Genomic DNA, 15,593 nt, shown 5'->3' on the forward strand with positions numbered 1-15,593 from the left:
CATTGTCAATCAACCAACCATACAACTTACCAGCTGTTCATAACATTGTCAACCAACCATCCATACAACTTACCCGCTGTTCATAACATTGTCAACCAACCATCCATACAACTTACCCGCTGTTCATAATGTTGTTAACCAACCTTTCTCAGAACTTACCAGCAGCTCTTATAACTATGCAACAGTGAAAAATAATTGTATGTCTAGCGTAATATTGAAATGAAAGTTACTAAAACCACCATCATATATATAATAATATATTCCATATGACAAACCACACTCTCTGATAGTGATAGTGTGTGTATTAATGATTGATTCATGTATAATAGCAAACAATCAATCATAATGGTATGGATTTTAAACTGCTTAGTCATGTCAGTGTCACAAATATTAGTCTATAATATCATAGTATTTGGGAAAACTTGGTCACATAGATAATTATGATTTTAGTCCCCAATGGGAACTACCCAGAAGGGATATGTTGGGTTCCGTCTGTGCATGTGTATGTGTATCTGTTCACCCTCATGTCTCTGGCATGCACCAACATATTTCAACCAAACCTGGCACAAAGGTATTATGCTATATGAGACATGTGCACATATTCAATGTCAAATTGCAAATTGGTGAATAAAATATGAAATTTTATATCTGGAGACACCATTCAGTTTAACATAATAAGCTTACCATAAAACTTACAAGTTGGGGACTATGTCTTATAAAACATACAAGTTGGGGACTATGTCTTATAAAACATACAAGTTGGGGACTATGTCTTATAAAACATACAAGTTGGGGACGATGTCTTATAAAACTTATAAGTTGGGGACTATGTCTTATAAAACATACAAGTTGGGGACTATGTCTTATAAAACTTACAAGTTGGTGACTATGTCTTATAAAACATACAAGTTGGGGACGATGTCTTATAAAACTTACAAGTTGGGACTATGTCTTATAAAACTTATAAGTTGGGGACTATGTCTTATAAAACTTATAAGTTGGGGACTATGTCTTATAAAACATATAAGTTGGGGACTATGTCTTATAAAACATACAAGTTGGTGACTATGTCTTATAAAAGTTATAAGTTGGGGACTATGTCTTATAAAACATACAAGTTGGGGACGATGTCTTATAAAACTTACAAGTTGGGACTATGTCTTATAAAACATACAAGTTGGGGACTATGTCTTATAAAACTTATAAGTTGGGGACTATGTCTTATAAAACTTACAAGTTGGGGACTATGTCTTATAAAACATACAAGTTGGTGACTATGTCTTATAAAACTTATAAGTTGGGGACTATGTCTTATAAAACATACAAGTTGGGGACGATGTCTTATAAAACTTACAAGTTGGGACTATGTCTTATAAAACATACAAGTTGGGGACTATGTCTTATAAAACTTATAAGTTGGGGACTATGTCTTATAAAACTTACAAGTTGGGGACTATGTCTTATAAAACTTATAAGTTGGGACTATGTCTTATAAAACTTATAAGTTGGGGACTATGTCTTATAAAACATACAAGTTGGGGACTATGTCTTATAAAACTTACAAGTTGGGGACTATGTCTTATAAAACATACAAGTTGGGGACTATGTCTTATAAAACTTACAAGTTAGGGACTATGTCTTATAAAACTTATAAGTTGGGGACTATGTCTTATAAAACATACAAGTTGGGGACTATGTCTTATAAAACTTACAAGTTGGGGACTATGTCTTATAAAACTTACAAGTTGGGGACTATGTCTTATAAAACATACAAGTTGGGGACTATGTCTTATAAAACTTACAAGTTGGGGACTATGTCCTATAAAACTTACAAGTTGGGGACTATGTCCTATAAAACTTACAAGTTGGGGGACTATGTCTTATAAAACATACAAGTTGGGGACTATGTCTTATAAAACTTACAAGTTGGGGACTATGTCTTATAAAACTTACAAGTTGGGGACTATGTCTTATAAAACATACAAGTTGGGACTATGTCTTATAAAACATACAAGTTGGTGACTATGTCTTATAAAACATACAAGTTGGGGACGATGTCTTATAAAACTTACAAGTTGGGGACTATGTCTTATAAAACATACAAGTTGGGGACTATGTCTTATAAAACATACAAGTTGGTGACTATGTCTTATAAAACATACAAGTTGGGGACTATGTCTTATAAAACTTACAAGTTGGGGACTATGTCTTATAAAACATACAAGTTGGTGACTAAGTCTTATAAAACATACAAGTTGGTGACTATGTCTTATAAAACATACAAGTTGGTGACTATGTCTTATAAAACATACAAGTTGGTGACTATGTCTTATAAAACATACAAGTTGGGGACTATGTCTTATAAAACATACAAGTTGGGGACTATGTCTTATAAAACTTACAAGTTGGGGACTATGTCTTATAAAACTTACAAGTTGGGGACTATGTCTTATAAAACATACAAGTTGGGGACTATGTCTTATAAAACATACAAGTTGGGGACTATGTCTTATAAAACTTATAAGTTGGGGACTATGTCTTATAAAACATACAAGTTGGGGACTATGTCTTATAAAACTTACAAGTTGGGGACTATGTCTTATAAAACATACAAGTTGGGGACTATGTCTTATAAAACATACAAGTTGGGGACTATGTCTTATAAAACATACAAGTTGGGGACTATGTCTTATAAAACATACAAGTTGGGGACTATGTCTTATAAAACTTACAAGTTGGGGACTATGTCTTATAAAACTTACAAGTTGGGGACTATGTCTTATAAAACATACAAGTTGGGGACTATGTCTTATAAAACATACAAGTTGGGGACTATGTCTTATAAAACATACAAGTTGGGGACTATGTCTTATAAAACATACAAGTTGGGGACTATGTCTTATAAAACATACAAGTTGGGGACTATGTCTTATAAAACTTACAAGTTGGGGACTATGTCTTATAAAACATACAAGTTGGGGACTATGTCTTATAAAACTTACAAGTTGGGGACTATGTCTTATAAAACTTACAAGTTGGGGACTATGTCTTATAAAACTTATAAGTTGGGGACTATGTCTTATAAAACATACAAGTTGGGGACTATGTCTTATAAAACTTACAAGTTGGGGACTATGTCTTATAAAACATACAAGTTGGGGACTATGTCTTATAAAACTTACAAGTTGGGGACTATGTCTTATAAAACTTATAAGTTGGGGACTATGTCTTATAAAACATACAAGTTGGGGACTATGTCTTATAAAACATACAAGTTAGGACTATGTCTTATAAAACTTATAAGTTGGGGACTATGTCTTATAAAACTTACAAGTTGGGGACTATGTCTTATAAAACTTACAAGTTGGGGACTATGTCTTATAAAACTTACAAGTTGGGGACTATGTCTTATAAAACTTATAAGTTGGGGACTATGTCTTATAAAACTTATAAGTTGGGGACTATGTCTTATAAAACTTACAAGTTGGGGACTATGTCTTATAAAACTTACAAGTTGGGGACTATGTCTTATAAAACTTATAAGTTGGGGACTATGTCTTATAAAACTTATAAGTTGGGGACTATGTCTTATAAAACTTACAAGTTGGGGACTATGTCTTATAAAACTTACAAGTTGGGGACTATGTTTTCAATTGAAGGTTTGTATTAGAGTAGCTTTCTCTTGCATGGTACTAGATTAGCTGCCTTCCCCCTGCATAGTACTATGGTAGTTATCCTTTCCCCCCACCCCACCCCATGGTGCTTGAGTAATTGACACCCTTCCACCCTGCATAGTGCTGGGGTATCTGATATCCATGTAACTGATCAAATATTTAATTGTAGGGTCTGCCGGGTGTACCAGGAGTTCCAGGTCCTGTTGGTCCAAAGGGTCAGAAGGGAGATGCTGGTGTAGCAGGGTCTCAGGGAATTCAGGGTCTAGCTGGTATTGCAGGTGAAAATGGACAACCAGGTAAGACAGATTATTTAGTCATTACAAGAGATTTTGTCATAGCTTATAAATCTATCAATCAATGTATCAAGATCAGTGAGACTAATCATAAGGTTTCATATTGAGAGGGACACAATAAAGACATCCCTTACACAAAGTCTACTCTTTATTTTGTTACATTTGCATTTCTTTTTTAATCCCCCCCCCCCCCCCCCCCCCCCCCCGTACCCGACCCATCCTTTATTGTTGAATGGTTTATTCCATGATGTCATCTTGAAGAGTAGGCATGTCCCATGTCCAACAAGGAGACACAACATGAGTAGGCATGTTCCATGTCCAACGAGCAGACACAACATATCTAAGTCTGTTTGATTTAGGTTCACAAGTGTTGTTGCATGATCAGAGTAGTGATATCAAGAAATTGAATTGTAAACCGTACTATGACTATGAAACATGCCACATTCCATACCAATTCTCACCCTAAAAACAACCATATGAGGCCAAACAACATTAACCAGGTTTGAAAATGACAATATAAACTGCCAGTTCCTTAAAACCCAATCATAGCGGGGACTATGTCATTCTCAGATGACTCAAACTTATTTCATTCTATCCATGTCAAGCTAATGTTGAATTTAATAAGGTGAATAAATGGTGTGGTGCTAACAGACTGACTATGAATGTAAATAAAACAGAGCACATGGTGATCAGAAGTAAACACAATAGAAAAAAGTCAATGGGTCTATCTTAATAGCAAGGTGGTTAACTAAACTAACAGTACACCGTTCATTGTAATTCACCTAGACAGTAATTTAAGCTGGAAAACACACGTTGTAGACGTAAAGAAAAAAATCTGTGAATTGATAGGAATATTTTACAGGCTGCGATCATTGGTCCCACGCTCGACTCTTGTGATGCTGTATCGCACGTTTCTTATGGCTTTGAAGTTTGGGGAAGTTCGTGTAAAACATATCTCAGGGAGATCTTACTTGCACAGAAAAGGATTGTTCGTATCATCACAGGTAGTAGATTTGACGCACATACTGCACCTTTGTTTAAAAAGCTCTGTATTCTCAATATCTACAAACAGTTTGACTATCAAATTGGAATTTTCATTCACGATGCACTTCACGATAAACTTCCACCATACTTGAAGAGCTATTTTTCAAATGTCAGTCATTGTCATCATACCAGACGGAAATTGAGAGGAGACCTCCATGTACCAAGATACAGGAGTAGTTTGGGTCAGTCATCTGTCAAGTTCATTGGTTCACAAATATGGAACAACATTCCAGACAAAATTCGCAGTCATTCAAGCAGAAACAAATTTAAGGAAGATTATAAAGACTTTCTCCAATTTTAACTTTGTAAATTTTTCACACATTTTCAGATTTGATCATGTGTATGATATTTCATTATTATGAGACTTGACAGCAGTCACATAATTATTTTTATGTTTATACTAGTTTTCGGAGATTTGAGTGGCTAGACTAGATTAGTTAATTAGCAACTATTTTCTAGCCTCTCGCCCGCTCTAATAGTAATTTTGCACACACTGTGTGTATTGTATGCTTTTAATGTTATTTTCTTTCTATTTTCTCATATGATGGGTGAATAAACATATCATATTAAGATACAAGTCATAAACGATTTGGTGACATAATTTATTATATTTATGAAATGTTCAGGAAATTGCTACTATGCAATCAACTGTTCTAACAATGTCAGAACATAAATTGTAATGTCATACTGTAATGTTGTTTTATTTCAGTATTTTCACTTTAAGCCATGGGAAGAATAAAATGTACTCATACAGTAGAATAGACTCAGCTTGTGCCACTTTAAGCCATGGGAAGAATAAGATGTACTCATATAGTAGAATAGACTCAGCTTGTGCCACTTTAAGCACATACTCATATAGTAGAATAGAAATGACACCAAGTTTATTCCAACTGTTAACCATGTGATCACTCTGTCTTCAGAGATAGTTTATACTCTCCACTGAAGGCTATGTATTCCGTAGTGTTTAATATGATTGTAATTCAGTTAGGTTTGATATGTACATGTGTTCACAGAATCTTGCAAATCTCACCTTTCTCATTTGTACTGATTCAGGTGAACAAGGAGTGATGGGTGAAAAAGGTTCAGATGGACGACCTGGAATGGTTGGATTACCTGGCCAAGTCGGACCGAAAGGAACCAATGGTATTGATGGTTTACCAGGTCCAGCTGGTAAAAAAGGACTTAAAGGAGATACTGGAGAGGCAGGAACACCAGGACTTAAGGTAATAATTCCATGGTAACTACTCTCTTTATAGACATCAGATATTTGATACATATAAATACTTTAAGTATTTTGACACAGTAATTCCTTCAAATCTTTCAATTTTTAAAGATATTATGCATCCTATTTTTGTTGTTTATAGGGAGAACCGGGAGTACCAGGTGTTAGTAGTGGGGGTGATACTCCAATACCAGGACCACCAGGTGAAATTGGACCAAAGGGTGAGCCTGTAAGTATATACAATGTATAGGTATAATAACCTGTAAGTATAACCTAGTATATACAATGTACAGGTATAATAACCTGTAAGTATAACCTAGTATATACAATGTATAGGTATAATAATAACCTGTAAGTATAACCTAGTATATACAATGTACAGGTATAATAACCTGTTAGTATAACCTAGTATATACAATGTATAGGTATAATAATGACCTGTAAGTATAACCTAGTATATACAATGTACAGGTATAATAATAACCTGTAAGTATAACCTAGTATATATAATGTACAGGTATAATAATGACCTGTAAGTATAACCTAGTATATACAATGTATAGGTATAATAACCTGTAAGTATAACCTAGTATATACAATGTACAGGTATAATAACCTGTAAGTATAACCTAGTATATACAATGTACAGGTATAATAACCTGTAAGTATAACCTAGTATATATAATGTACAGGTATAATAATAACCTGTAAGTATAACCTAGTATATACAATGTATAGGTATAATAACCTGTAAGTATAACCTAGTATATACAATGTACAGGTATAATAACCTGTAAGTATAACCTTGTATATACAATGTACAGGTATAATAACCTGTAAGTATAACCTAGTATATACAATATACAGGTATAATAACCTGTAAGTATAACCTAGTATATACAATGTATAGGTATAATAACCTGTAAGTATAACCTAGTATATACAATGTACAGGTATAATAACCTGTAAGTATAACCTAGTATATACAATGTACAGGTATAATAACCTGTAAGTATAACCTAGTATATATAATGTACAGGTATAATAATAACCTGTTAGTATAACCTAGTATAAACAATATACAGGTATAATAACCTGTAAGTATAACCTAGTATATACAATGTACAGGTATAATAATAACCTGTAAGTATAACCTTGTATATACAATGTACAGGTATAATAATAACCTGTAAGTATAACCTAGTATATATAATGTACAGGTATAATAACCTGTAAGTATAACCTAGTATATACAATGTATAGGTATAATAATAACCTGTAAGTATAACCTAGTATATACAATGTACAGGTATAATAATAACCTGTAAGTATAACCTAGTATATACAATGTATAGGTATAATAACCTGTAAGTATAATCTAGTATATACAATGTATAGGTATAATAATAACCTGTAAGTATAACCTAGTATATACAATGTATAGGTGTAATAACCTGTAAGTATAACCTAGTATATACAATGTATAGGTGTAATAACCTGTAAGTATAACCTAGTATATATAATGTACAGGTATAATAACCTGTAAGTATAACCTAGTATATACAATGTATAGGTATAATAATAACCTGTAAGTATAACCTAGTATATACAATATACAGGTATAATAATAACCTGTAAGTATAACCTAGTATATACAATGTACAGGTATAATAACCTGTAAGTATAACCTAATATATACAATGTACAGGTATAATAACCTGTAAGTATAACCTAATATATACAATGTACAGGTATAATAATAACCTGTAAGTATAACCTAGTATATACAATGTACAGGTATAATAACCTGTTAGTATAACCTAGTATATACAATGTATAGGTATAATAATAACCTGTAAGTATAACCTAGTATATACAATGTATAGGTATAATAATAACCTGTAAGTATAACCTAGTATATACAATGTACAGGTATAATAATAACCTGTAAGTATAACCTAGTATATATAATGTACAGGTATAATAACCTGTAAGTATAACCTAGTATATACAATGTATAGGTATAATAATAACCTGTAAGTATAACCTAGTATATACAATGTACAGGTATAATAATAACCTGTAAGTATAACCTAGTATATACAATGTATAGGTATAATAACCTGTAAGTATAATCTAGTATATACAATGTATAGGTATAATAATAACCTGTAAGTATAACCTAGTATATACAATGTATAGGTGTAATAACCTGTAAGTATAACCTAGTATATACAATGTATAGGTGTAATAACCTGTAAGTATAACCTAGTATATATAATGTACAGGTATAATAACCTGTAAGTATAACCTAGTATATACAATGTATAGGTATAATAATAACCTGTAAGTATAACCTAGTATATACAATGTATAGGTGTAATAACCTGTAAGTATAACCTAGTATATACAATGTATAGGTATAATAACCTGTAAGTATAACCTAGTATATACAATGTACAGGTATAATAACCTGTAAGTATAACCTAGTATATACAATGTACAGGTATAATAACCTGTAAGTATAACCTAGTATATACAATGTACAGGTATAATAACCTGTAAGTATAACCTAGTATATACAATGTATAGGTATAATAACCTGTAAGTATAACCTAGTATATACAATGTATAGGTATAATAACCTGTAAGTATAACCTAGTATATACAATGTATAGGTATAATAACCTGTAAGTATAACCCAGTATATACAATGTATAGGTATAATAACCTGTAAGTATAACCTAGTATATACAATGTATAGGTATAATAACCTGTAAGTATAACCTAGTATATACAATGTATAGGTATAATAACCTGTAAGTATAACCTAGTATATACAATGTACAGGTATAATAATAACCTGTAAGTATAACCTAGTATATATAATGTATAGGTATAATAACCTGTAAGTATAACCTAGTATATACAATGTACAGGTATAATAATAACCTGTAAGTATAACCTAGTATATACAATGTACAGGTATAATAACCTGTAAGTATAACCTAGTATATACAATGTACAGGTATAATAACCTGTAAGTATAACCTAGTATATACAATGTACAGGTATAATAACCTGTTAGTATAACCTAGTATATACAATATACAGGTATAATAACCTGTAAGTATAACCTAGTATATACAATGTACAGGTATAATAACCTGTAAGTATAACCTAGTATATACAATGTACAGGTATAATAATAACCTGTAAGTATAACCTAGTAAATACAATGTATAGGTATAATAATAACCTGTAAGTATAACCTAGTATATACAATGTACAGGTATAATAACCTGTTAGTATAACCTAGTATATACAATATACAGGTATAATAACCTGTAAGTATAACCTAGTATATACAATGTATAGGTATAATAATAACCTGTTAGTATAACCTAGTATATACAATGTACAGGTATAATAACCTGTAAGTATAACCTAGTATATACAATATACAGGTATAATAACCTGTTAGTATAACCTAGTATATACAATATACAGGTATAATAACCTGTAAGTATAACCTAGTATATACAATGTACAGGTATAATAATAACCTGTAAGTATAACCTAGTATATACAATATACAGGTATAATAACCTGTAAGTATATCCTATATACAGTGTATAAGTAGAATAACCTAGAAGTATATCCTATATACAGTGTATAAGTAGAATAACCTAGAAGTATGTCCTATATACAGGGTATAAGTAAAATAACCTAGAATTATATCCTACATACAGTGTATAAGTAGAATAACCTAGAAGTATATCCTATATACAGTGTATAAGTAGAATAACCTAGAAGTATATCCTATATACAGTGTATAAGTAGAATAACCTAGAAGTATATCCTATATACAGTGTATAAGTAAAATAACCTAGAATTATATCCTATATACAGTGTATAAGTAGAATAACCTAGAATTATATCCTATATACAGTGTATAAGTAGAATAACCTAGAAGTATATCCTATATACAGTGTATAAGTAGAATAACCTAGAATTATATCCTATATACAGTGTATAAGTAGAATAACCTAGAAGTATATCCTATATACAGTGTATAAGTAAAATAACCTAGAATTATATCCTATATACAGTGTATAAGTAGAATAACCTAGAAGTATATTCTATATACAGTGTATAAGTAGAATAACCTTGAAGTATATCCTATATACAGTGTATAAGTAGAATAACCTTGAAGTATATCCTATATACAGTGTATAAGTAGAATAACCTAGAAGTATATCCTATATACAGTGTATAAGTAGAATAACCTAGAATTATATCCTATATACAGTGTATAAGTAGAATAACCTAGAAGTATATCCTACATACAGTGTATAAGTAGAATAACCTAGAATTATATCCTATATACAGTGTATAAGTAGAATAACCTAGAAGTATATCCTATATACAGTGTATAAGTAGAATAACCTAGAAGTATGTCCTATATACAGTGTATAAGTAAAATAACCTAGAATTATATCCTATTTACAGTGTATAAGTAGAATAACCTAGAAGTATATCCTATATACAGTGTATAAGTAAAATAACCTAGAAGTATATCCTATATACAGTGTATAAGTAAAATAACCTAGAATTATATCCTATTTACAGTGTATAAGTAGAATAACCTTGAAGTATATCCTATATACAGTGTATAAGTAGAATAACCTAGAATTATATCCTATTTACAGTGTATAAGTAGAATAACCTTGAAGTATATCCTATATACAGCGTATAAGTAGAATAACCTAGAAGTATATCCTATATACAGTGTATAAGTAGAATAACCTAGAATTATATCCTATATACAGTGTATAAGTAGAATAACCTAGAAGTATATCCTATATACAGTGTATAAGTAGAATAACCTAGAAGTATATCCTATATACAGTGTATAAGTAGAATAACCTAGAAGTATATCCTATATACAGTGTATAAGTAGAATAACCTAGAAGTATATCCTATATACAGTGTATAAGTAGAATAACCTAGAAGTATATCCTATATACAGTGTATAAGTAGAATAACCTAGAAGTATATCCCATATACAGTGTATAAATAGAATAACCTAGAAGTATATCCTATATACAGTGTATAAGTAGAATAACCTAGAAGTATATCCTATATACAGTGTATAAGTAGAATAACCTAGAAGTATATCCTATATACAGTGTATAAGTAGAATAACCTAGAAGTATATCCTATATACAGTGTATAAGTAGAATAACCTAGAATTATATCCTATATACAGTGTATAAGTAAAATAACCTAGAAGTATGTCCTATATACAGTGTATAAGTAGAATAACCTAGAAGTATATCCTATATACAGTGTATAAGTAGAATAACCTAGAAGTATGTCCTATATACAGTATATAAGTAAAATAACCTAGAAGTATATCCTATATACAGTGTATAAGTAGAATAACCTAGAAGTATATCCTATATACAGTGTATAAGTAGAATAACCTAGAAGTATATCCTATATACAGTGTATAAGTAGAATAACCTAAAAGTATGTCCTATATACAGTGTATAAGTAGAATAACCTAGAAGTATATCCTATATACAGTGTATAAGTAGAATAACCTAGAAGTATATCCTATTTACAGTGTATAAGTAAAATAACCTAGAATTATATCCTATATACAGTGTATAAGTAGAATAACCTTGAAGTATATCCTATATACAGTGTATAAGTAGAATAACCTTGAAGTATATCCTATATACAGTGTATAAGTAGAATAACCTAGAAGTATATCCTATATACAGTGTATAAGTAGAATAACCTAGAATTATATCCTATATACAGTGTATAAGTAGAATAACCTAGAAGTATATCCTATTTACAGTGTATAAGTAGAATAACCTAGAAGTATATCCTATATACAGTGTATAAGTAGAATAACCTAGAAGTATGTCCTATATACAGTGTATAAGTAGAATAACCTTGAAGTATATCCTATATACAGTGTATAAGTAGAATAACCTAGAATTATATCCTATATACAGTGTATAAGTAGAATAACCTAGAAGTATATCCTATATACAGTGTATAAGTAGAATAACCTAGAAGTATATCCTATTTACAGTGTATAAGTAGAATAACCTAGAATTATATCCTATATACAGTGTATAAGTAGAATAACCTAGAAGTATATCCTATATACAGTGTATAAGTAAAATAACCTAGAATTATATCCTATTTACAGTGTATAAGTAGAATAACCTTGAAGCATATCCTATATACAGTGTATAAATAGAATAACCTTGAAGTATATCCTATATACAGTGTATAAGTAGAATAACCTTGAAGTATATCCTATATACAGTGTATAAGTAGAATAACCTAGAAGTATGTCCTATATACAGTGTATAAGTAGAATAACCTAGAAGTATATCCTATTTACAGTGTATAAGTAGAATAACCTAGAAGTATATCCTATATACAGTATATAAGTAGTATAGAGATCGTAAATGTTTAGTAGATATGTCTGTAAGGCAGAGGACCAGATTTTTGTAGGAAGAGAGATTGCTGCCAAACGAAGGAAATGTTATGTTTACATGATTTCAGGATGTCAAATTTTTGTTTAGTTCTGTGGAATTGTATCCAAATACAGGATCAGTGTCACCTTCTATTAGAATACTTAATCTCTGTAACCATGGCAATATGACAACACATTATGATGAGGGTAATCCTTCTTTTAGATTTCAACAGATATTACAGAATAATTCCACTTAAAATGAAAATAAATTACAAATGCAAATTTCGTTTTCATAGGGTGTGCCAGGAGAAAGTTGTGATCCAGAACAGTGCAAAGAAGGTCCACAAGGCCCAATTGGTCCACCAGGTTCACCAGGTCCACCTGGTCCTAAAGGTTCACCAGTTGTTGGAGAACCTGGCCCTGCAGGACCTCCTGGCCCCACAGGTGATGGATCTAGTGAGTATAATGGTCCATATGTAATATGTTGAGTTTGTGAATACTTGCCTAGCATAGATAGATTTTGGGAAAAGTGTGCTAGTCACAGGATAATGTGGGTAATTTTATGGCAAAGGTGGACTAAGTATGGAAGGACATTTTGGTATCTTGCTGATAATTCCCTAGAAATTTGAATGCTCATACATTGATGTCATCATCATTGTATTCCAATCCAGGTTCAAAAGGAAGCCAGGGAATGCCAGGACCAAGAGGCCCACCTGGCCCACCTGGCCCACCAGGTACATCAAGTGGTCCATCAAGTGGTCCAACCGATGGTTCACCAGTCAACCAACCTACTACAGTAAGCATAAATATTTGTCATTCTAGAAAATAAATTGACATTGCAGGGTGTAAATTAGCACAGACAAGTAAATTAGCACAGACAAGTACATTAACACAGACAAGTACATTAACACAGACAAGTAAATTAACACAGACAAATACATTAACACAGACAAGTAAATTAACACAGACAAGTACATTAACAGTATACACAGACAGACAAGTAAATTAACACAGACAAGTACATTAACACAGACAAGTACATTAACACAGACAAGTACATTAACACAGACAAGTAAATTAACACAGACAAGTACATTAACACAGACAAGTAAATTAACACAGACAAGTAAATTAACACAGACAAGTACATTAACACAGGCAAGTACATTAACACAGACAAGTAAATTAACACAGACAAGTAAATTAACACAGACAAGTACATTAACACAGACAAGTACATTAACACAGACAAGTACATTAACACAGACAAGTAAATTAGCACAGACAAGTAAATTAACACAGACAAGTACATTAACACAGACAAGTAAATTAACACAGACAAGTAAATTAACACAGACAAGTACATTAACACAGACAAGTAAATTAACACAGACAAGTACATTAACACAGACAAGTAAATTAACACAGACAAGTACATTAACACAGACAAGTACATTAACACAGACAAGTACATTAACACAGACAAGTAAATTAACACAGACAAGTACATTAACACAGACAAGTACATTAACACAGACAAGTACATTAACACAGACAAGTACATTAACACAGACAAGTACATTAACACAGACAAGTAAATTAACACAGACAAGTAAATTAACACAGACAAGTACATTAACACAGACAAGTAAATTAACACAGACAAGTAAATTAACACAGACAAGTACATTAACACAGGCAAGTACATTAACACAGACAAGTAAATTAACACAGACAAGTACATTAACACAGACAAGTACATTAACACAGACAAATAAATTAACAGACAAGTACATTAACACAGACAAGTACATTAACACAGACAAGTAAATTAACACAGACAAGTAAATTAACACAGACAAGTACATTAACACAGACAAGTACATTAACACAGACAAATAAATTAACAGACAAGTACATTAACACAGACAAGTACATTAACACAGACAAGTACATTAACACAGACAAGTACATTAACACAGACAAGTACATTAACAGACAAGTACATTAACACAGACAAGTACATTAACACAGACAAATAAATTAACAGACAAGTACATTAACACAGACAAGTAAATTAACACAGACAAGTACATTAACACAGACAAGTACATTAACACAGACAAGTACATTAACAGACAAGTACATTAACACAGACAAGTAAATTAACACAGACAAGTAAATTAACACAGACAAGTACATTAACACAGACAAGTACATTAACACAGACAAGTAAATTAACACAGACAAGTACATTAACACAGACAAGTACATTAACACAGACAAGTACATTAACACAGACAAGTAAATTAACAGACAAGTACATTAACAGACAAGTACATTAACACAGACAAGTACATTAACACAGACAAGTACATTAACACAGACAAGTACATTAACACAGATATGTACATTAACACAGACAAGTACATTAACACAGACATGTACATTAACACAGACAAGTAAATTAACACAGACATGTACATTAACACAGACAGGTACATTAACACAGACATGTACATTAACACAGACATGTACATTAACACAGACAAGTACATTAACACAGACATGTACATTAACACAGACAAGTACATTAACACAGACATGTACATTAACACAGACAAGTACATTAACACAGACATGTACATTAACACAGACAAGTACATTAACACAGACATGTACATTAACACAGACAAGTACATTAACACAGACATGTACATTAACACAGACAAGTACATTAACACAGACAAGTACATTAACACAGATATGTACATTAACACAGACAAGTACATTAACACAGACAAGTACATTAACACAGACAAGTACATTAACACAGACAAGTACATTAACAGTAT

At 31.3% G+C, this 15,593-nt stretch overlaps 1 protein-coding gene across 1 annotated transcript in view; it reads left to right on the plus strand.

Annotated features, from left to right (window-relative positions):
* LOC144450641 (uncharacterized) overlaps window positions 1–15,593 on the plus strand; it is a 166,898-nt gene that overhangs the window by 120,287 nt on the left and 31,018 nt on the right. The window contains exons 32-36 of the mRNA XM_078141285.1: window positions 3,844–3,970; window positions 6,065–6,234; window positions 6,376–6,462; window positions 13,035–13,194; window positions 13,410–13,534. Coding sequence (XP_077997411.1) covers window positions 3,844–3,970; window positions 6,065–6,234; window positions 6,376–6,462; window positions 13,035–13,194; window positions 13,410–13,534 — 669 coding nt within the window. The remainder of the gene's footprint in view (window positions 1–3,843; window positions 3,971–6,064; window positions 6,235–6,375; window positions 6,463–13,034; window positions 13,195–13,409; window positions 13,535–15,593) is intronic.

The sequence above is a fragment of the Glandiceps talaboti genome, chromosome 20, assembly GCF_964340395.1.
Source record: "Glandiceps talaboti chromosome 20, keGlaTala1.1, whole genome shotgun sequence".
NCBI lineage: Eukaryota > Metazoa > Hemichordata > Enteropneusta > Spengelidae > Glandiceps > Glandiceps talaboti.